Genomic DNA, 24,438 nt, shown 5'->3' on the forward strand with positions numbered 1-24,438 from the left:
CCTTTATGATGCCAAGCTTGAGTATTCTTGGACCTGCACACATCCCGGCAAATGGAGGGTATTCCATCATTCCTGACTTGCGCCTTGCAGATGGTGGTAAGGCTTTGTGAAGTCAGGAAGTGAAATGCTTGGTGAGTTTGGTTATCAACATAACATTGAGATGAATGGCACTTATTGATACTTCTGCATAAATAATACAGCAACTTCAGATGAGGAGCAGATGTGCAATTAAATGCAAATAACCAAAGGCCATTGTCTGAGATGGGCCACTCCACTATTACAAAACAAAAACAGAATTACCTGGAAAAACTCAGCAGGTCTGGCAGCATCGGCGGAGAAAAGAGTTGACGTTTCGAGTCCTCTTGACCCTTCGACAGACACGCCTGGGGCTGGGATTGGAAGATGGGGTGGGGACGGAGACTAGCTTTGTGAAAGCTGTATCCTGCTATCAGCCTCACCACTAAAATGCACTGAATGTCATGAAGTTGCTGTGTGTGTGCAGTAGATACAAACTAACTTCACCAGACATATTTAGGGCTAGTAATCAGCAGCATAAGTATCCTTATAGCAATACGATAAACATAAATTACTTCCAACCAGCCTCTCTGACACTGAACATTAACTATTGAAGTGTCAAATTCAATTACTTTAAGTTTTGAATTTTCAGGGAGATTTTAAAAATGCCAAATTTCAATTTTAATATTTTTATGACTTTTCCTTCATCTTTTTCTCTTTCTTTAATAATGTGCCCTTCTCTCTCCTTATTTCTCTTTCTGTTGCTGATTTAACATTAAGGCACCCTTCTTCTCATTATTTTCTGTATTTATTTCCCAATCTTTAATGCCTTGTTTGCTCGAGTTCCAGATGCCATGTTTCCCTTATCAGCTCACACTTTCAGCACCTATATGAGCAAAATATTTTTCAATCATCGTGTGCAGGGACAAACTTAGCGATTTAGTTTAATTATGGGCCATTGTTGTAGGGCACAAGGTGTTGCTATGACAGTAAAAGAATTCTAATTTATAATTCCTTGATCTCCTGCAGCAAGTGGAGTTGTATGAATAACAACAAGACTTAAGTAACTGATCAGACACTTTGTTGTACATTGCTAAACCCCAAGTAGCTATGATGACCTTTGAACTGGAAGCAGTACAGTAAGAAAAATTTGTAATTTCTTTAAAATATCTAAGGAATCTGTAATTGTTTTTAAGAAGGTTTGAAAATTAATTTTAAAGTTTGCATCAATTGTAAAGAGATCAATTGTAATTTTCTTGCATAATAAGAAATACTGGTCAATATGGCCTGGAGACACTTGGCCTGGAAGCAGAACCAACAGGAAGGAAGTTAAAAATTGATATCACATAGCTGATGGACACAAAAGAGAGCTGCAGACACAAAGGAGAGCTACAAGCAGAGGATCCGAAGGTATAGACACAAAGAGAAAGCAGAGAGAGACAGAAAGAGAAACAGAGAATTTTTATGAGGAGGAGAAGTGAATCACTCTCAGGAAGAGGTTGTTTTTTCTGTTTGGCAGAAAAGGAGACAGGAGGTACTGTGTGAGCTGGCTAAATAGGTCTAAAACCTGGAAAGCTATGTGAATAGCTCGGAGATACTAAGGAGTTGGATAAAGAGAAGTGGCCAAACTGTGAACCATGTCAATGTTAATGTCAATTACATTGTTAAGGGAAACAGATGATGAGTATTTGAACACATATAAATAGGGTATATCTGTGGCACTGGGTATGGATGAAGAGTGTTGACACTGAACTGAACCAATAAACTCTCTGTGTCTTAGTTTTCACTTCACCAGTTGGCATGGGTCCTTTTAACAAACTGGGATATTTTTGGTTGAAAAGGAATTCTGGAAAGCTACACCATCAGGACTGTTGTGACCTGATGGAGAAAGTGTTTGTAGAAGTGTGCCAAGCTAATAATAATCATACCCATGAAACTTGAAGATGAAAGCTGTTGTCAGATGGGACTCGACCTACAATGCATGAATAAAGAACAGCATATTGTGTAGCTATTTATGTGCCACATTTGTGCGGGGGTGGGGGGGGGAGCGTGGTAATGCAAATGCTTGAGGTTGCGTAAGATGTTTCTTTCTTGTATTGACTATTTTAAAGTGAAATATCCCCTTTTTATTTGAAGTAATATTTGCCTGATAATATTTGATTCTGATTTGTGTTAAAGTTACAAAAAGTGAAAATCTTGTTAGTCATTTCTTCTTTGCGGGTTATTCAGTAAATTTGGTTATTTTTGGTTTACAGTTTCTGTACAGGGATTGTATCAGTAGCCTTGTGCTTTCATGTTCAGGGTTTTGATTTCATGGTGTAGAAAACAGATGTAGGTTGCTATCATGAACTAACAGTAAAGTTTGGAACTGGCCTTGTGTTCCAGCCTCTTGCTGAACTTCCAAGTACAATTCTTAATTTAAAGCAATGATGAAGAACTCGTTAGCAAAGCAGTAATATATACTTGAATCTGGATAGTGTACTGAGTGCAACCACCCAGTGGTAATACACTTCTAAATATTACCTACCTGTCAAAAAAAAGTGACACTAGACAGATGGCATAAACACCAGTAAGATAAGAACTTGCAATCACAGCAATGTGTGTGATAAGAGAGCACACAGTAAAGCGACACATGCTCATCAAAGCAAATTGACCACAATTCCTGCTCCATATCGCTCAAAGTAGTGCGTGTGCATGTATTTTAATAGTAATTTTCTCCAAAAGTTAAAATACTGCATCTGAAGTTTAAAAAAATCAACTTCATCACTGCACTGTATGAGTAAAACAGGTGATATCAGTTGGAACAAGGCCATAAAAATCCATTTGGAAGCTCCTAAGCCATTAGATCATAGAGTTTGATTCTACTTGCTGATAAAAATGCAGATTCCTCCAGCAAAGCCTTTTCTGTGTAATTACATTATGTTTATTTATTTTATTATAAGAACTAATCCCCTCTAGGGAAACACAAATCTGACCTAAATATAATTCCAGAGCAAACACAGAATCTCAATCATTCAGATTATCTCTATTTTATTGTGCTTCAGTAAAATATGCTCTCACTAATGACACATGGACTATGATACCAAATGCAGTCTGCCTGCTGACAAATTTCACCCGGAAAGATAGTCACATCTTAGAAATTGAATTTTTTTTTGTACATACGATTTTTTGTAATGCATGCTTTCTGTTGGATTTCTTTCATTTAAGTTATTGAGGGATGGTAGACACTAGGCTGTGTTACAAAGATTTATAACACTACCAATTTTCTTAATGTTGTTGGGCAAACTAGGTCTGTACCATTACCTCTGGCACCCCTTAAGAGTATATCCTCATCTACATGCTGCCTCTAGGCAATATCAACTACAATCATGGCATATGTTTCCACATGTATGCTGAAAATACCCAGTTCCACCTCTGTTCCGTCTCTATTGACCCCTCTTCGATCTCTAAATTGTCTGGGTGCTTGTCAGATATCCAGGATTGGATCAGGTGAAATGTCTTCCAATTAAACATTGGATAGACAAGTCATTGTCTTTAGTTGCTGTCACAAACTCTATCCCTCTCCCTAATTGTCTGAGGCTGAACCAGACTTCGCAGTCTTGGTATTATATTGATTCTGAAATGAGCTTCTAACCACACAACTGCACTATTACTAAGCCTGCCTATTTCCACCTCTGTAACATTGCCCAATTCCACCCCACCTCAGCTTATCTGCTGCCGAAACTCTTATCCACGCCTTTCTTCCCTCAAGATTTGATTATTCTAACACGCTCCTAGCCAGCTTCCCATATTCTTCCCTCCGCAAACAGTCATTCAAAACTCTGCTGCCTATGTTCTGACTCGCATCAAGTCCTGCTCACCCATTTCCCCATGCACGCCTATATAGGCTGACTCAAGTGACACCTTAATTTTAACATTATTATGCCTGTTTTCAAATCCCTCACGTCCTCATCCCTCCCTATCTCTCTATTCCCATTAAGTCCTACTACCACCCTGGATTTCTGTGCTCCACCAATTCTGGCCTCTTGAACATTCCTGATTTTAATTGCCCCGCCATTGGCGTTTTCAGCTGCCTAGGCCTTAAGCCCTGAATTCCTTCCCTAAATCCCTCCACCTTTCTTTCTTCTCTTTCCACCTTTAAGTTGCTTCTTAAAACCTACCTCCTTGACCAAGGTTTTGATTAACTATGCTAATATCTCCATTTGTGGCTCACTGCCAAGTTTTGTTCCATGACACTCCTGTAAACTACATTGAGAAGTTTTATTGCTTTAAAGGCTCTACATGAATGCAAGTTGTTGTTGCTATCCAGAATCAAAAAATCCTGACACTATCCAGCTCTAAAGTCAGCACCTGAATAAGAGGACAACTGCTGTCTGTCAAACAATGCACTGAATTAAGTTATATGAACAGAAAGGGGAGAAAAAAAGGGAGAAAACTGGAGGGAAAAAAACAACACATTCAGTAGTAGTTAGGACAAGGAAAGTTTAAATAGCAACCTCCATTACCTTTTAACTGTTCATGGTACATTACAAAATGTAAAATCCATAATATGAAAAAGAAACACAAGTGGACATAGCTGAACTAAACAGCTTGAGTTATAAATAAGTTCTCTCACTTTTGGATATTTTCACCTGACTGGTATGGCTCAGTTGATATATTCAAGCATGTTGATAAGATGGTGCTCAGTAAAGTAAAGCATGAAGCAGATTAACCTGACAGAATGGCAAATACTCCTGTCAAAACAAAATTGGAAATCAAGCCTGGGAATGCTTGAATTTGGCTCATTCTGAGAAGTGCTGCAGCTTAGTTCACTGAAATATGGTCTGTGAAGAAGATAAAATACAGACATTCAGCACACAGACAGCAGTTTTATTCAGACGCATTAAATGCAGACATATCACAGGCCACTTACTCCGTGCTGTCACCATACATTCCACCAAGCAGCAGTTTTTAAAACTATTTTTGTGTGATAAATTTTCGATTTCTCTGAGAATCTTACACTTTAAACAAATCACCAAAATCCTGAACATTTGCAGGTAGTATGTGTTAAGTCTCTACTAAGCCAACGGGGTATGTTTCATTAATTATGGATTCCAGCTGAAAAAAAATAGAAGCTAATACCAGCAAGCTCATGAATACAAATGTTAGAAATGTGTGGTTACTGTTGTTATTGTTGGCTTGGATCAGTGGGTAGCATTAACCTCACCTGTGAGTCAGAAGATTGTGGGCCTAAGTATCTTGCCAGGGTCTTGAGCACATTTCAAGGCTGGCACTTGAGTACAGTTTTATGGCATGAGATGTTAAATCGAGGCCCTACTGCCCCTTCAGGTGGACAAAAAGTGTCCTGTGGAATTGTTTTGAAGAAGAACTGGGGAGTTTTTTTGCCCCAATGCCCTGTCCAATATTTATCCCTTAACCAATATCACTGAAAGAGATTATCTGGTCATTAGCTCATCGCCAATGAGCTCATCACCATCCACTACCACTCTCTTCCATCTGGCTGAACTTGTTCTCTCACTGAACAATTTCTCCTTAAACTTGTCTCACTTCCTCAAAATAAAAAGTGTGGCTACGGGTACCTGCATTGGCCCCAGTTATGCCTGTATCTTTATGGGGTATGTGGAACATTCCTTAGACCATAAGACATAGGAGCAGAAATTAGGCCATTCGGCCCATCGAGTCTGCTCCGCCTTTCAATCATGGCTGATAGGTTTCTCAGCCCCATTCTCCCGCCTTCTTCCCGTAATCTCTGATCCCCTTACCATATCTATCTTGGTCTTAAATACACTCAATGACCTGCCTCCACAGCCTTCTGTGGCAATGAATTCCATAGATTCACCACTCTCTGGCTAAAGAAGTTTCTCCTCATTTCTGTTCTAAAAGGTCTTCCCTTTACTCTGAGGCTGTGCCCTCGGGTCCTAGTCTCTCCTACTAATGGAAACATCTTCCCCACGTTCACTCTATCCAGGCCTTTCAGTATTCTGTAAGTTTCAATCAGATCCCCCCTCATCCTTCTAAACTCCATCGAGTATAGACCCAGAGTCCTCAAACGTTCCTCATATCTTAAGCCTTTCATTCCTGAGATCGTTCTTGTGAACCTCCTCTGGACCCTCTCCAGGGCCAGCACATCCTTCCTGAGATACGGGGCCCAAAATTGCTCACAATATTCTAAATGTGGTCTGACCAGAGCCTTATAAAGCCTCAGCAGCACATCCCTGCTTTTATATTCCAGACCTCTTGAAATAAATGCCAACATTATATTTGCCTTCCTAACTACCGACTCAACTTGCAAGTTAACCTTAAGAGAATCCTGGACTAGGACTCCCAAGTCCCTTTGCACTCCAGATTTCTGAATTCTCTCCCCATTTAGAAAATAGTCTCTATTCTTCCTACCAAAGTGCATGACCTCACACTTCCCCACGTTGTATTCCATCTGCCACTTCTTTGCCCATTCTCCTAACCTGTCCAAATCCTTCTGCAACCTCCCCGCCTCCTCAATACTACCTGTCCCTCCACCTATCTTTGTATCATCTGCAAACTTAGCCAGAATGCCCTCAGTTCCTTCATATAGATCATTAATGTATAGAGTGAAAAGTTGTGGTCCCAACACTGACCCTTACGGAACTCCACTAGTCACCGGCTGCCATCCTAAGAAGGACCCCCTTATCCCCACTCTCTGCCTCCTGCCAGACAGCCAATCTTCTATCCATGCTAGTACTTTGCCTGTAACACCATGGGATCTTATCTTACTGAGCAGCCTCTTGTGCAGCACCTTGTCAAAGGCCTTCTGGAAGTCCAAGTAGATAACATCCATTGGCTCTCCTTTGTCTAACCTGCTCATTACCTCCTCAAAGAGTTCTAACAGGTTTGTCAGGCATGACCTCCCCTTGATGAAACCATGCTGACTTTGCCCTATATTACCATGCACTTCCAAGTATTCTGAAATCTCATCCTTAATAATGGACTCTAAAATCTTACCAACGACCGAGGTCAGGCTAATCGGCCTGTAATTTCCCATCTTTTGCCTCACTCCCTTCTTAAACAGGGGGGTTACATTAGCGATTTTCCAGTCCTCTGGGACCCTCCCTGACTCCAGTGATTCCTGAAAGATCACCACTAATGCCTCCACTATCTCTTCAGCTATCTCCTTCAGAACTCTGGGGTATAATCCATCTGGTCCAGGTGATTTATCCACCTTCCAGTCTTTCAGTTTTCCTAGCACCTTCTTCTTGGTAATGGCCACCATACTCACCTCTGCCCCCCGACTCTCTTGAACTTTGGGGATGTTACTCATGTTTTCCTCTGTGAAGACTGACGCAAAGTACCTATTCAGTTCCTCCGCCATTTCTTTGTTCCCCATTATTACTTGTCCAGCATCATTTTCCAGCAGCCCAATGTCCACTTTTGCCTCTCTCTTACGCTTTATATATCTAAAAAAAAATTGCAATCTTCTTTTATATTACTGGCTAGTTTGCCCTCATATTTAATCTTCTCCTTCCTTATTTCTTTTTTAGTTGTCCTCTGTCGGTCTTTGTAGGCTTCCCAATCCCCTGGCTTCCCACTGCTCTTCGCGCATTGTATGCTTTCTCTTTAGCTTTTATGCTGTCCCTGACTTCCCTAGTCAGACATGGTTGCCTCATTCTCTCTTTCGTATGCTTCTTCTTCCTAGGGATGAATTTTTGCTGTGTCTCCCAAATTACTCCCAGAAACTCCTGCCATTGCTGTTCCACTGTCTTTCCTGTTAGGCTCATCTCCCAATCAATTCTGGCCAGCTCCTCCCTCATACCTCTGTAGTTAGCTTTATTCAACTGTAATACTGTTACATCTGATTCCAGCTTTTTCCTCTCAAATTGCAGGGTAAATTCTATCATATTATGGTCACTTCCTCCTAAAGGTTCCTTCATCTTAAGCTCTCTTATCAAATCTGCCTCATTACACATCACTAAATCTAGAATTGCCTGTTCCCTAGTGGGCTCTACCACAAGCTGCTCCAAAAAGCCATCTCGTAGACATTCCACAAATTCCTTTTCTTGGGATGCACTACCAACCTGATTTTCCCAGTCTACCTGCATATTGAAATCCCCCATGATCACTGTAACCTTGCCTTTCTTACACGCCTTTTCTATCTTCTGGTGTATCTTGTGCCTCACATCCTGACTACTGTTCAGAGGCCTGCACGTAACTCCCATTATGGTTTTTTTACCTTTGCGGTTCCTCAACTCTACCCACACAGATTCTACATCATCTGACCCTACGTCATTTCTTGCTATCGATTTAATTTCATTTCTTACTAACAAAGCAACCCCACCCCCTCTGTCAACCTGCCTATCTTTTCAATAGGATGTATATCCTTGGATATTTAGCTCCCAGTCCTGATCCACCTGCAGCCATGACTCCGCAATGCCCACCACACCATACCTGTCAATTTCAATCTGCACCACAAGCTCATTTACCTTATTTTGTATACTGCGTGCATTCAGATACAACATCTTCAGTCCTATATTTCCCATCCCCCTTCTCATTGTCGTCCCTTTATCTGATGTGCTTGAAGTTAGATTCCTAGCCCTTTCCAAACATTCTGTCCTATTTTGTGTTCTGGAGAATTTAATAGCCTCTCCTGGGCTCTTCTTCCTTTTCAGTTTTTTCATAATTTTCCATGAAGTTGAATCCACCTCCCCCCCACAGGCTAACCTGCTGCTTTGTTTCCCATTGGTCATACTTCTTCAAGTTTTACCCTTCCCTTCCCCCCCACTTTCTAGTTTTAAGTCCTGTTGACCACCCTATTTACCCTTTTCGCTAGAACATTGGTCCCAGATCAGTTCAGGTGGAGACCGTCCCAACAGTACAGATCCCTCCTGTTCCAATACTGATGCCAGTGCCCCATGAAATGGAACCCCTCTTTCCCACACCACTCCTTTAGCCACGTGCTTACTTCCCTTATTCTCGTGTCCCTATGCCAATTTGCACGTGGCTCGGGTAGTAATCCCAAGATTATAACCCTTAGGGACCTGTTCTTTAATTTAGTTCCTAGTTCCTGATAATCCCTCTTTCCTAGTCTTACCTATGTTATTTGTCCCGATGTGGACCACAATAACTGGATCCTCCCCCTCCCTCTCCAAAATCCTTTCAAGCTGGCCAGAGATGTCCCTCATCCTGGTACCAGGCAGGCAACATACCATGCGGAACTCTCAATCCTGCTTACAAAGGATGCTATCAATTCCCCTAATTATAGAATCCCCTACAACTACCACTTGTCTTTTTGCTCCCTCCTCTTGAATGGCCTCCTGTGCCACGGTGCCGTGGTCAGCTGACTCATCCTCACCACAGCCCTGTTCCTCATCCACACAGCGAGCAAGTACCTTGTACCTGTTGGACAAGGTCAAGAGCTGAGGCTCCTCTGTTCCTGAACACAGAATCCCTCTACCTGCCTCACTTGCAGTCACACCCTGCTGACCCTGACCACTGACCAAATTTGAGGTACTTAATCTACTGGGTGTGACCGCCTCCTGAAACAAAGTGTCCAGGTAACTCTCCCCCTCCCTGATTTGCCACAGCGTCCGGAGCTCGGACTCCAGCTCATCAATTCTGAGCCGGAGTTCCTCCAGCAACCAACACTTGCTACAGATTTGGTCACTGCAGCTCGCAATGGGATCTGTCAGCTCCCACATCATACAGCTACAGCACATCACCTGCCCAGCCATCTCGACTTAGTTAATTATTTATTAATTAGCTTTGCAGTGTTTTTTTTTCAAATTTGGTGCAGATTTCCTACTAACCAATCAGGTCACAGCTTTCCTATGACGTCACTTTTTCAGTTTTATCCTGTGTCTCCGCTGCTCTCCTCGCGCTCTTTTATCCTGCGTCTCCGCCTCTCTCCTCGCGCTCTTTTGTCCTGCGTCTCCGCCGCTCTCCACGCACTTTTTTATCCTTGTTCCAGTCTTACTCAGGCCCCCTCCCACAACTCATTTTTCGGTACATCGATGACTGTTTTGGGGCCATTTCGTGCTCTCGTCTGGAACTGGAAAAATGTATCAATTTTGCTTCCAATTTCCACCCCTCCATCACCTTCACATGGTCCATCTCTGACAATTCCCTTCCCTTCCTTGACCTCTGTCTCCATTTCTGGTGATAGACTGGCCACCAATATTCATTACAAGCCTACCGATTTCCACATCTACCTCGACTACAGCTCCTCACACCTCACTTCAGGTAAGGACTCCATCCCATTCCCTCAGTTCTTTCGCCTCTGTCATATCTGTTCCAATGATGCCACTTTCCAAAACGGTGCTTCTGACATGTCTTTCTTTTTCGTTAGCTGATGTTTTCGCCCCACTGTAGTCAACAGGACCCTCCACCATGTCCGACCCATCTCCTGCGCTTCACACCTTCGCCTGCCTCCCAGAACCATGATAGGGTCCCGCTTGTCCTCACTTTTCACCCACCAGCCTCCACATTCAAAGGATCATCTTCCGCCATTTCTGCCAACTCCAGAATGATACCACCACCAAACACATCTTCCCCTCATGCCCTGCACTCCCCCACCATCAGCATTCTGTAGGGACCGTTCCCTCTGGTACACCATGGTCTACTCCTCCATCAACCCAACAGCACATTCCCTTCCCATGGCACCTTCCCATGCAATCACTGAAGGTGCAACACCTGTCCTTTTACCTCCTCACCATCCAAGGGCCCAAACACTCCTTTCAAGTGAAGCAGCACTTCACTTGCACCTCCTTCAATTTGGTTTACTGCATTCTCTGCTCCCATTGTGGTCTCCTCTACATTGGGAGACCAAACGCAGACTGGGTAACCGCTTTGCGGAACACCTTCGGTCTGTCCTCAAGCATGACCCAGACCTTCTTGTTGCTTACCATTTCAATACCCCATCCTGCCCTCATGCCCACATGTCCATCCTTGGCCTGCTTCAATGTTCCAGCGAAGCCCGACACAAACTGGAGGAACAGCACCTCATCTTCCGATTAGGCACTTTATAGCCTTCGGGACTTAACATCGAGTTCAACAGCTTCAAACCATGAACTGTCTCCTTTATCCTCACCCCTTTTTTAATCCACATTTTCTACATTCATTTTCATTTTTTATCTACTTTTTACATTTTTATTTCTATTTATTTATTCATTGTTTTATCGCTTTTTTGTCCCCCGTTTATCCCATTTTCTATCCTTTTTTCTCACCACGGTCTCCTCCCCCCACCCCACCCCAAAAGGGCCATCTGTTACTTGTTCCACATTGTTCTTTCACACAGTTCTTGCCCTTGTTCTGCTATTATCACATTCTGCTTTCTTACCTTAATGCCACTATTAGCACCATTTTTTAGCCCTTACCACTACCATAAACACTCCCTTTGTCCTTTTGTTCACAGAAACATAGAAACTAGGAGCAGGAGTAGGCCATTTGGCCCTTCGAGCCTCTTCCACCATTCATTATGATCATGGCTGATCACCCAACTCAATAGCCTGCTCCCGCTTTCTCCCCATATCCTTTGATCCCTTTCGCCCCAAGAGCTCTATCTAACTCCTTCTTGAAAACATACAATGTTTTGGCCTCAACTATTTTCTGTGGTAACGAATTCCATAGGCTCACCACTCTCTGGGTGAAGAAATCTCTCCTAATCTCAGTCCTAAATGGTCTACCTTGTATCCTCAGATTGTGACCCCTGGTTCTGGATTCCCCCACCATCGAGAACATCCTTCCTGCATTTACCCTGTCTAGTCCTGTTAGAATCTTATAGGTTTCTACGAGATCCTCCCTCATTCTTCTGAACTCCAGCGAATATAATCCTAACCGACTCAATCTCTCCTCATATATCAGTCCCGCCATCCCAGGAATCAGTCGGGTAAACCTTCGCTGCACTCCCTCTATAGCAAGTACATCCTTCCTCAGACAAGGAGACCAAAACTGTGCACAATATTCCAGGCATGGTCTCACCAAGGTCGTGTATAATTACAGCAAGACATCACTGCTCCTGTACTCAAATCCTCTGGCTATGAAGGCCAACATACCATTTGCCTTCCTCACCACCTGCTGCACCTGCATGCTTACCTTCAGTGACTGGTGTACAAGAACACCCAGGTCTCGTTGCACATTCCCCTCTCTCAATTTATAGCCATTCAGATAATAATCTGCCTTCCTGTTTTTGCCACCAAAGTAGATAACCTCACATTTATCCACATTATACTGCATCTGCCATGCATTTGCCCACTCACTCAGTTTGCCCAAATCATACTGAAGCATCTCTGCATCCTCCTCACAGCTCACCCTCCCACCCATCACTAAGTTCTCTACCCCCACTCTGACCACAGGAGGCCCATCAGTCCCACCACTCTGGTGTGGGAGGTGGTGGCAGAGGTGGTCAGTGCCAACGCTGCACACAATCCATAACTCAGTTAGACCATAACTCAGTTAGATTTAGAGTAGTTATGGAAAAGAATGAGGTTGGGCCAGGAATAAAATTTCTAAACTGGGGAAAGGCTAATTTTACTAATTTGGGCCAAGAGGACCGGGAACAGCTACTTGCAGATAAAACTGTGCCAGAGCAGTGGGAGGCATTCAAGGGGTACAGGGAGTACAGGGCAAATATGTTCCCATAAAGACAAAGGGGGGACCAAGTCTGGAGAATCCTGGATGTCAAGGAGCATAAATGTTAGGATTAAGAAAAAAAGAGAAGCTTATGGTAATTACCAAAGGCTCAATATGGCAGAGTCCCTAGAGAAGTATAAAAAGTGCAGGGGGGAATTTAAAAGGGAAATTAGGAAAGCTAAGAAAGTGCATGAGAAAGCATTTGTGGGTACAATAAAGGAAAACCCAAATATATAAAGATCAAGAGAATAACTAGGGAAAGAGTAGGGCCAATTAGGGGCCATAGTGGTAATGTGTGTGGGCCTACAAGATATTGGTACAGTCCTCAATTAATACTTTGTGTTGATCTTCACAATGGAAAAGGATGATGCAGGTATAGACATCAGGGTGGAGGACTGTGAAATATTAGAAGAAATTAACATAGAGAGAGAGGAGGTACTGGTGGTTTTGGCAGTCTTAAAGGTGGATAAATCTGCAGACCTGGATGAGATGTATCCCAGGCTATTGAGGGAGGAAACATAGTCTTTAGCAAGGCTTTTGATAAGGTTCCTTATGACAAACTGGTCAAGAAAGTAAGAGCCCATGGGATTCAAGGCAAAGTGTCACAATGGATCCAAAATTGGCTGAGAGGCAGAAAGCAGAGGGTGATGGTAGAGGGATGTTTCTGTGACTGGAAGTCTGTTTCCAGTGGGGTTCCGAAGGGCTCAGTGATGGGCCCCTTGCTGTTTGTAGTGTACGTAAATGATTTGGACTTAAAAATAGGGGGTACGATCAAGAAGTTCGCGGATGATATGAAAATTGGTAGGGTGGTAAATAGTGAGCAGAATAGCCATAAACTACAGGAGGATGGACTGGTCAGGTGGGCAGAGAAGTGGGAAATGAAATTCAATCCAGAAAAGTGTGAGGTAATGCACTTGGGGAGGGCCAACAAGGTAAGGGATTACGCTATGAATGGTAGGATCCTGGAAGTACTGAAGTTCAGAGGGACCTTGGTGTGCATAACCACAGATCCCTGAAGGTAGCAGGGCAGGTAGTTAAGGAGGTTAAGAAGGCATATGGGATACTTGCCTTTATTAGCTGAGGCATAGAATAAAAGAGCAGGGAGGTTATGCTGGAATTGTATAAAACACTGGTTAGGCCCCAACTGGAGGACTGCATGCAGTCCTGGTCACAACATTATAGGAAGGATGTGACAGCGCTGGAGAGGGTCTAGAGGAGATTTACCCAGATGCTGCCTGAGCTGGAGGGTCTGAGCTATGAGGAAAAATTGGATAGGCTGGAGTTGTTTTTCTTGGACCAGTGAAGGTTGAGAGGGAACCTGATAGAGGTGTATAAGATTATGAGGGGCATAGATAGGGTGGATAGGAAGGTACTTTTTCCATTAGTAGAGGGGTCAATAATCAGGGGGCATAGATTTAAGATAAGAGGAAGAAGATTAAGAGGGTTAAGGAGAAATTTTTTCATCCAGAGAGTGGTGGGAGTCTGGAACTCACTGCCTGAAAGGGTGGTTGAGTCAGAAACCCTCGTAACATTTAAGAACTATTTATATATTCACTTGCGTTGCCATAGCCTCCAGGGCTTTGGGCCAAGCGCTGGAAAATTTGTTTAGTGTAGTCAGATCTTAGTTGACCGCCACGGACACGATGGGCTGAATGATGTCCTTCTGTGCTGTAAACATCAATGAGTCTGTGAACAAAAGGTTAATTATCCAGTGCAGAAAATGGAAGAATGATCACATCTGTGCCACCAGGGTAAGTCAATCATCTCATCAAACTCACTTTACCCACACACAAGCCTATCACACATTCACTGGCATCTCACTCACTGCCAGTTCACGGGACTTCACCACTCACTCTCTCTCACACACCCTCTCATCTGCAGCTGGCTTCATCTCCTCTGGAGGCTGCCTCCTCATCCTGTCTATGGGTCCACTCAGCACACATGCACACCTGCCATCCTTTTCATTTGGCCTTGCATTTGCCTTGCACACACTCTCTCCATCTGCCTTTATGCAGATAAGATCGCACACAATCAATGGGAGAGGTCCCTGACTGAGGGTGGACTGCCAGACATCAAGGTCCTCACTCCATTCTAGAGTCAAGTTTTGGAGCCAGCTGTGGGGGTTGTCGACTGTACCTGCAGTGACGGTGAGGATGGTGAGGAACACTTGCATAAGGATTCTGCACCACATCATCCCTCTCTCAACACTACTCTGAGTCTACTGTTCTGTGTTCAATGTAGCTGCCAAGCACTAATAATCTCTACTTTCTCTTTGAGGCACATCTATCACGTCACCCTCAGGCAACCATGACTCCAACATCAGCGCCAAGAGCACCTTGACTAAGTACCCTGAGAACAGCATCATTGAAGACCCTTCACGGCGCTCACCACACCCTCCACCAGCACAGCGACACACACCTCGGTGGGACCTACATATAGAGTAGCCTTGGGATCACAATCTGGTGAGCACAGAACACAATCTGTTCCACAGCAAGTGGAGGCAAGGACATCCTTGGCCACTGGCATTTGAAGGACTGCTGGAGGCAAGGAATCTGCTGAGCCTGAGTCAAATGAAGAGCCTCTGGATTTGTTCTCAAACAGTTGGTAGAGTTGCAAAAGCAATCATGGGAACATCAGGAAGGGATGTCCGCTGCACTCCTCAGATTGCAAGGCACGATGGAGCAGTTTGTCCACCTTCAGTCTGAAATGAAAGCGCTGGCATACCAGTGCATCGAGGTCAATGCTGGCAGGATGGCTGCTGCCATGGAAACCTTGGTCCAGAACTTCGATCCTACACTGCTACACAGGCTAAACTCTATCGCTGATGCAATAGTTGGCCTCCAATAGTGTCAATGCGAGAGGGGTGAGAGAGCGTTCGATCTCACTCCAGCTTCCCCTTCCCCTAAAGGAATCAGCCAGGGGCTATCAGGCACACATAGGGGAAGACCACCAGGAGCTCAACACCCTAGGGCCATCCATCCAGGTGACTCCAGGAATGTCCAGCCAATCCAAATCCCCTCTTCCTATGATGCCCACAGCTCCAGCTCCGCAGGCCAAGGAGAGTGCAGCTGGTACACAGCAGGACACCCAAAGCAGGCTGGGCCCGCCAGGTCTCGGCCCTCCAGAGGACGCCTGCCAAGGTCATCACAGACAGGGCATAACAATCAGCAGGCTGCCTCCACCTCCACTGTGGATGTCGGGGGAGCACCAAGAAATGGCAGCAGGATTAGGAAGGTTAAGCAGGTGTAACTATTTTAGAGTTAAAACAATTAAACTAGTTAACCAGATGTAACTCTTATAGAGTCAAAACAATTAAACCAAATTAACAAAATTGGGATAAATCAGGCACAGCCCCTAATTCAGGTCAGCTGTAAAACCAAGCGCAAAGTTTAAAGGAAACTTACAAACTTTAAATTAAAAAGTGATTAAAGGGGTCTACAAAACACCCCAGTCCCTGCGGTGCCCACCGGGCATGGAAGGCCTCGAGAGTGCCAGCAGACACCGCGTGCTCCCTTTCCAGGGACATCTGGCCGCAAACGTAGCCGCGGAAGAGGGACAAACAATCGGGCGGGACTCCCCCATCGATCGCCCGCTGCCTGGACCTGTTAATAGCCAACTTGGCCAGGCCCAGGAGCAGGTTCACGAGGAGGTCCTCCTCCTTCCCGATCCCCTTCCGCACTGGGTGTCCATAGATCAGGAGCGTGGGGCTGAAGTGCAAACAAAACATTAATAAAAGGTTTTTCAAATAACTAAAAAGGGAGTGCATCCTACCACACCCTATATATGCATGGTCTACGGACTCCACAAGACCGCAAAAAGGGCAGGTATCCTGGGAGGCCATGAACCTATGCATTCTACGATTATAAGGGACTGCTGCATGCAACACCCTCCAACCCAGGTCCCCGATAGAAAGGGGGAGGACACCTCCGTACAGGGCCTCCCATCGGGGGCCTCCGCCGCCGGATGGCAACAAGGCACGCCAGGGGGTGTCTGGGCGGCGGACAAGGGGGAGAAAATGAAAGGTGTGCAGCAGCAGTCCGTACAAAAAGCTCCTCCGCACCATGCCAAATGGCACAGAGGGCATGTCCCCGAGGCGGCTCATATTGCGGGGCACCAGCACCCGAGGGAGGGTTCGGGGCTTGGAGCCAATGTGGAATTCTGTCCGAACAGGGGAACGCTCAGACGGAAGACCACCGCGCACCTGGGCCACCTCGAGACCTAAAATAACATCGGGTCCGAGCACAACCGTTCTCAGGTCTTGGATGGCATCAGCTGCGACCTGGACACTCACAGACGCGCGACGCGCTAACACCTGCAGGAGCATCCAGCCCAGTCCTCTGCCACCCAGCACGTCCCCGATCCTGGTCACCCCTGCAGCCACAGCCCTCCTCTCCGCCAACCATTGAAAAAGACGGAGGGGTGGATTCCTGAGCAGCGGCTCTCTGACGATAGCCGCTACTCCTGACTGGGGAGAGCTGCGTCGTGAGGCAACCATATTCCAGACTTTGATCAGGTCCTGGTAAAAGACGGGCAACGCCTGCAAGGAGCCACCGAGGCCCCTCTGTTCTATAAACAGGAGCTGCACATCATAATTCAGGCCGTGCACCTGACGGAAGAAATACGTCGTCAGGGCACACCATCTAGGAGGAGGCTCGACGTAAAGGTATCACTGCAGGGTCTGAAGGCAGAGTTAACCAGATGTAACTCTTTCGAGTTAAAACCAAATTAACAAAATTGGGATAAATCAGGCACAGCCCCTAATTCAGGTCAGCTGTAAAACCAAGCGCAAAGTTTAAAGGAAACTTACAAACTTTAAACCAAAATGTGATTAAAGGGGTCAATAAAACACCCCAGTCCCCGCGGTGCCCACCGAGCACGGAAGGCCTCGAGAGTGCCAGCAGACACCGCGTGCTCCCTTTCCAAAGACATCCGGCCGCGAACGTAGCCGCGGAAGAGGGACAAACAATCGGGCGGGACTCCCCCGTCGATCGCCCGCTGCCTGGACCTGTTAATAGCCAACTTGGCCAGGCCCAGGAGCAGGTTCACGAGGAGGTCCTCCTCCTTCCCGAACCCCTTCCGCACCGGATGTCCATAGATCAGGAGCGTGGGGCTGAATTGCAAACAAAACATTAATAACAGGTTCTTCAAGTAACTAAAAAGGGAGTGCAACCTACCACACCCTATATAAGCATGGTCCACGGACTCCACAAGACCGCAAAAAGGGCAGGTGTCCTGGGAGTCCGTGAACCTATGCATTCTATGATTATAAGGGACTGCTGCATGCAACACCCTCCAACCCAGGTCCCTGATAGAAAGGGGGAGGACACCTCCGTAGAAGGCCTCCCATCGGGGGCCTCCGCAGCCGGACAGCAACAAGGCATGCCAGGGCGTGTCCGGGCGGCGGACAAGGGTGAGAAAATGGAAGGTGTGCAGCAGCAGTCCGTACAAAAAGCTCCTCTTTGCTGTGCCAAATGGCACAGAGGGCATGTCCCCGAGGTGGCTTATGTTGCGGGGCACCAGCACCCGAGGGAGGGTTCGGGGCTTGGGGCCAGTGTGGAATTCTGTCCGAACAGGGGAACGTTCAGACGGAAGACCACCGCGCACCTGGGCCACCTCAAGACCCAAAATAACATCGGGTCCGAGCACGACCGTTCTCAGGTCTTGGATGGCATCGACTGCGACCTGGACACTCACAGACGCGCGACGTGCCAACTCCTGTGGGAGCATCCAGCCCAGTCCTCCGCCACCCAGCACGTCCCCGATCCCATTCACCCCTGCGGCCACAGCCCTCCTCTCCGCCAACCACTGAAAAGGACGGAGGGGCGGATTCCTGAGCAGCGGCTCTCTGACGATAGCCGCTACTCCTGACGGGGGAGAGCTGCGTCGTGAGGCAACCATATTCCAGACTTTGATCAGGTCCTGGTAAAAGACGGGCAACGCCTGCAAGGAGCCACCGAGGCCCCTCTGTTCTATAAACAGGAGCTGCACGTCATAATTCAGGCCGTGCACCTGTCAGAAGAAGTACGTCGTCAGGGCACACCATCTAGGAGGAGGCTCGACGTAAAGGTATCGCTGCAGGGTCTGAAGGCGGAGTTAACCAGATGTAACTCTTTCGAGTACAAACACGTTTCCATCTGTCTCAGATGAAGTTACATTGTTTCATAATTTGCCATTGTGAGATTTGAACTCTTGATCTTGGGGTTACAAACCCAATACCATAACCACTTGGCTATTTAGGCCAAATGCAGAGTCTGGGCACCAGTGTTAATCGCTTGTACATAATGTTCACTGTTGTAAATAAAGCACCAAGAATGTCTCCTTGCCTATGACTCCTTGTTGTGATGAGCAGTCTTTGTGTCACTCTGATGTGAAACCTTGGTTCCTGCACAAGATAAAGACAGCTGTCTCAGTCCAGTGCCTCTTCCCTGTGCAATGTGTAACCTTCAGACTAAAATGAGGCTTCACACTCACACAGTGACTGCGCCATGACCACCTTTTGCAAGGGAATTCTACAACTTGTCCAGTCGGCCAATTGCTCTGCTGCCCCCTAAAATGCACATTAATTTGCAGTCTGCGCCAAGGGGTGAAAAATTCTGCAGCATTTGGTGGCGCTTTCATGCTTCTGCATTGCTTGAATGGGCAGAAACGTTTCAGAGGCCCGACTCCAAACATGTCAATGGAGCTGCTGAACGGTCTCAGCTGGGGAAGCATGCTCACTTTTGACAAACTTTTTGAAGTACGTGGCCGCTTCTCTCTCCTCTCCCCCGAACCCCACCCTTTTGAGGAGATGGGGAACAGAGGGATCAAGAAAGCGAGGGATCAAGAAAGTGAGGGAATAGGGGATCCAGGTGAGGAAACAGAAAAAGAGGTGGGGATCTTATTCAGGCAGTAGGGATAAGCACAGGGAGAGACACAGAGGGAGGTGATTTTGACTTTCACAGCTCATGCTGCCTGATTTTACTTTCTAGTGATATGAAACCATCAGCTTCCTGCCCACACCCAAAGTGAATAATGCCCCAGAGGCTCTCTTCAGGGAGTGGGGAGAAAACTAGACACTGTTGAGTGGTGGAAGAGGAAAGAGAAGAAGAGATGCTTTGTTGTGAAGTCAGTAAATAGAGGAATTCCCATTGGAATGGCTGTTGAAGAGAGTAGTAGCCAAGAAACACCTGTGCCACTCACTCAGCTGGCCGGGGGACAGGTGATTACTTTTAGACCTTCATGGGCACATGTTATAAACAACATGTGCTTCAACTCAACAACAACAACTTGAACTTATCTGGTGCCTTTCATGTAATAAAATCTTCCAAGGCACTTCACAAAAGGATTGAAGAACAAAATATGTCACCAAGCCAGCTAGTGAGATATTAGGGCAGATAGCCAATAGCTTGGTCAAAAAGGTAGGTTTTAGGAACCATTTTAAAGGAGGAAGGAGAGGTAAAGAGGTGGAGGTTTAGGGAGGGCATTCCAGAGTTTAGGGCCCAGGTAGCTGAAGGCATGGCCACCAATAGTGCAGTAATTGAAGACCAACAACCCAATCCACTTTACGCTTTGGGGAGCAGAGATATAGCAGACAGGGGAAATCTGAACCTTCCTCTTACTGAATAGCGGAGCAGGCTCGAGGAGCCGAGTGGCCTACTCCTGCTCCTAATTTGTATGTTTGTGTGGATGCTCAAGAGACCAGAGTTAGTGAAGTGCAGATATGTCAGACGGTTTTGGGGGAACAGGATTAGAGATAAGAGGAGGGATGAGGCCATGAAGGGGTTTTAAAACAAGGGTGAAAATTTTTAAGTTGAGACATTGCTTAGCTATAAACCAGAATTTGTTATTTAGCACAGGGATGATAGATGAACGGGGCTTGGTACTATTTAGGACATGTGCAGCAAATTTTTGGCTGATGCAAGGTTTCTGGAGGTTAGAACATGGGAGGCCAACCAGGAATGCATTAGAATCATCAAGTTTAGAGATAACAAAGGCATGGATGAGGCTTTTTGCAGCAGAGGATTTGAGGTGGGGCAGAGTTGGCGATTTTATGGAGGTGGAAATGTGTGGTTGGAGCTCATCCTGGGGTCAAGTATAACATTAAGGCTGTAGGCAGTTTGGTTCAGCCTTAGTCAGTTGCCAGGAAGGAAAATAGAGTTGGTAGCTAGGGAATGGAGTTTATTTAGAGGAATATTGAAATGGAGGAACATTTAACTGAAGGAAATTTCTGGTCATCCAGTACGGGACGTTGAGCAAGCAGTCTGACAATTTTGAGACAGTGCAGGGATTGAAGGAGGTGGCGTTGAAGTAGAGCTGGTTATCGTCAGCATCCATGTGGAAGTTGGCGCATTTTTGGATGATGTCGCTGAGGGATAATGTGTAGATGAGAAACAGAACAGGGCCAAGTTGGGATGCACCAGAGATGGTGGTATGGGAGTGGGAAAAGAGCTGAGGAGGATTTTGTGATCAACTGCGTGAAAGGCTGCAGGCAGGCCGAGAATCAATCATGGACTCATAGAATTATATAATGGTTACAGCAAAGAAGAAATCCATTCAGCCCATTGTGTCTGTGCTGGTTTTCTGAAGGAGCAATTCATCTAGAACGACTTCCCACCTTCTCCCTGTAGCCCTGAATATTTTTCCTTTTCAGATAATGATCCAATTTTCTCTTGAATACCTTGACTGAACCCGCCTCCATCACACACTCTGGCAGTGCATTCTAGATCCTAACTACACGCTGCATGAAAAAGATTCCCATGATGCTACCATCGCTTCTTAAATCTGTGCACTCCAGCAATATGAACAATGGGGGGCAAGAAGGTATAGTTTACCGTGGTCACAGTCACATCAGATGCCATCTATGGCTTTGACTTTTACATGGGATGGAAATTCTAGTTCTAGTAAAGATGGGAACAGGCTTGGGATGCAACAACACATTCAAGGACTTTGGAGAAGAAAAAGAAATTGGAGGTCAGTCAAGGATTGGTCTTTTGAGGAGGGGGTACATGCTGATGGCTGGTTTGAAGAAAAGGGACAGTACCCAAGGAGAGTGAACTATTAACAATATCAATTAACATGGGAGCCAGGAAGAGAAGTTGGGTGGTAAGTAGTTTAGTGGGCCACCAGCAATTAATTTTTGCTGCAGAGATTCAAGTTTTGCTTAAAATATTTACAACAGCTTTCAAAAAAAACAGGAGAATACATTCCAGTTTCAGCTGAAGATAATCACCTGAAGTTGCTTAGTGATTGCATTTTGTCACTCTGAAGTCAGAGCAATGCAAATTTCTCTGCATGGTGCCAAGAAATCTCTTTAATTTGTGATTGAATTGCTAGTAGAAGCTCAGAATTCTTTCTACAGCACAGCATATGGCTGGATTCATTCAACTGCATTGATACTTCACTTTTCACCAAACAGCTCATCATGTGGGCAGTGAAAATAACATTCACACAAAGTATTAAACAGCACTGGAAGTCTTTGTGCTCTGCAAATAAACCTTTACGTGGCTTAGTTTTCAAAACCACAGTAAACACAAAGATAAACCTACCGATATTTCTTTTTAAGATACATTTTCTTCCCAGAAGGACACCAAAGTAAATATTAAATTAGTTTTCTCTGGTAGCATGATAAATAATGTTTTATTGCCAAAACAATTATGCGTTAAATGATAAGATGACAGTTATATGGCTGTATGGACTCATAACTCAAAATATTGAGCTCTTGTTCCAACAAAGACATCATGAATCATTTTGTTCATTGCACAGTAAAACTAATATTAAAAGGCACTCACTTTCACAGTCTGCCCGGCTTCAGGACCATCCTACAAGAAATAACAAGAAAAAAACATGAGGTGTTAATGATTCCCAAGAAGTCTTTGACAGTGATTTACATTTGAAAACAGCTGAAACTGAATGACAACTGTACATGATCTGAACAGTCATACACTATTGCAATCAGTTTTGTTTATGATAAGCTGGGCAAAGATATTGGTGCTGAAATCACATTTGCCTCCAAAAAGATTGTGAAAACCAGCCTCTGCTTACTCAGGTCATTGAAGGCTAAGGATTCCATCAAGAACAGAAACTTCCAAACTTCTCAGCGAAATTGCCAGCATATTTATTAAATTGTTTTATTTCCTAAGGAGCGTGCACAGTGAATATCTGCTATTTAAAATAAATGAATACATATTTTAAGATTATTTCTCACCTCTTTTTAAAAAGTGCTATTTGACAAAAAAACATTGGCACCGATATTTACTGTCGAATTTAATGTCAGGGCCTCATTAGGATATTTTTATGTTTCCTGCCATCAGCCAGCCAGATTGAAAGGCTACTCAGCAAGAAAGCCTACGAAAGAAGGCCACAGCTTGAGAATGCTGGAAATGGCCCAGGACAATCAAGAAGATTGTGGGTTATGGGGATTGAGGGGGCAGGCAGGGCTTAGAGCACAGCAGAGAGGAGTGAGGGAGAAAACCTGTGATGGGGCTAGGGTGGTGAAATCATTGAGCGGAAAGACCACGGAAAATGAGACACTGCAGGGAGGGAGAGGCTGCAGTGGGGGCAGGAGAGACAATGGCAAGGGGAAAGATCGTGGGGAGGATAAGACCACAGGGGAAGCGACCATGGGGAGGGGAGGGGAGGGACTGTGAAGGAGGGACCACAGGGGAGGGGCAGATCACGGGAAGAGGAAAGGCTGCTGGAAGGGGGAGACTGCTAAGAGGGGAGAGGGGAGAGATTGCTGGAACAGGAAACACCACGGGGAGGGGAGAGACTGCTGGGAGGAGAAAGAAGTGACCATGGTGGGGGAGGGGTGTGATGGAGTGGAAGAGGAGAGACCGTGAGGAGGAGAGAGACTCCTTGAGCTTCTTGAAGCCCAATAAGGACATTTTAGAAGAACATGCCAATAGCAGCAATAGGCGTACCTGAAAATTAGGCCACAATCTGGTGAAGCTACTACTTGCATGCTAAACAGCAGAAGAAGCATGCTATAGACAGAGCTAAGTGATCCCACAACCAATGAAACAGACCAAAGTTCTGCATCAAAGCCCTGCCACATTCAGTCACAAATAATGGTGGATAATTAAACTAATGGGAAGTGGAGTCTTGATGAACAACTCCATCCTCAAAAATAGCAGACCACAGCAAGTCATTGCAAAAGATCAGACTGAATCATTCACAACCACTTTCAGTCAGAAGTGCCAATGGATGATCCTTCTTGGGTGCATCCTGAGGCCCCCATCATCACAAATGTTAGGCTTCAATCAGCTCAATTCACTCCACATGAATCAAGAAATAGGTAAGTTCACTGGACACTGAAAAGCCTATGAGCCCCAATAATATCCAGCAGTAATGCAGCAGATCTGTGCCCAGATTCAACTGTTCCACGACATTTACTGCACTGGCATCTACACTACAATATGGAGTGTTTCCCAGGGACGGGCTGTCCACTAAAAGGAGGACAAATTCAATATGGCCAATTACCACCTCATCAGCCAACTCTCAATGACCAGCAAAGTGATGGAAGGTGTCATCAACAGTGCTAAAATGTGGAACTTAGCAATAGCCTGTTTGTCAATGTTCAGTTTGAGGTTTACCAGAACCATTTGACTTCAGCCCTCATTATAGTCTTGAGTCAAAGTTGGGCTGAAGAGTTGAATTCCAGAGGATGATGAGAAGGTGACTGCTATGGCATTGGGGCATTAGTTGATCGAGTGTGACACCAAGGAGTCCAAGTAAAGCTAAAGCCAATAGGGACAGGAGGAAATGCTTTAGTGATTGCAAGCAAACCTGGCATTAAAGAAGATGGTTGTGGATTGAAGGAAGCTATGTAGCATGGGGATCTCCTATTGG

General features: G+C 45.3%; 1 protein-coding gene across 6 annotated transcripts in view; it reads right to left on the minus strand.

Annotated features, from left to right (window-relative positions):
* Positions 1–24,438, minus strand: part of fhit (fragile histidine triad diadenosine triphosphatase) — a 1,268,452-nt gene that overhangs the window by 332,194 nt on the left and 911,820 nt on the right. For all 6 annotated transcript variants that reach the window (XM_041192493.1, XM_041192490.1, XM_041192495.1 and 3 more), the window contains one exon: positions 22,380–22,409. In XM_041192493.1, the coding sequence (XP_041048427.1) occupies positions 22,380–22,409 (30 nt within the window). The remainder of the gene's footprint in view (positions 1–22,379; positions 22,410–24,438) is intronic.

Source organism: Carcharodon carcharias, chromosome 7 (assembly GCF_017639515.1).
Source record: "Carcharodon carcharias isolate sCarCar2 chromosome 7, sCarCar2.pri, whole genome shotgun sequence".
NCBI classification, from domain to species: Eukaryota; Metazoa; Chordata; class Chondrichthyes; order Lamniformes; family Lamnidae; genus Carcharodon; species Carcharodon carcharias.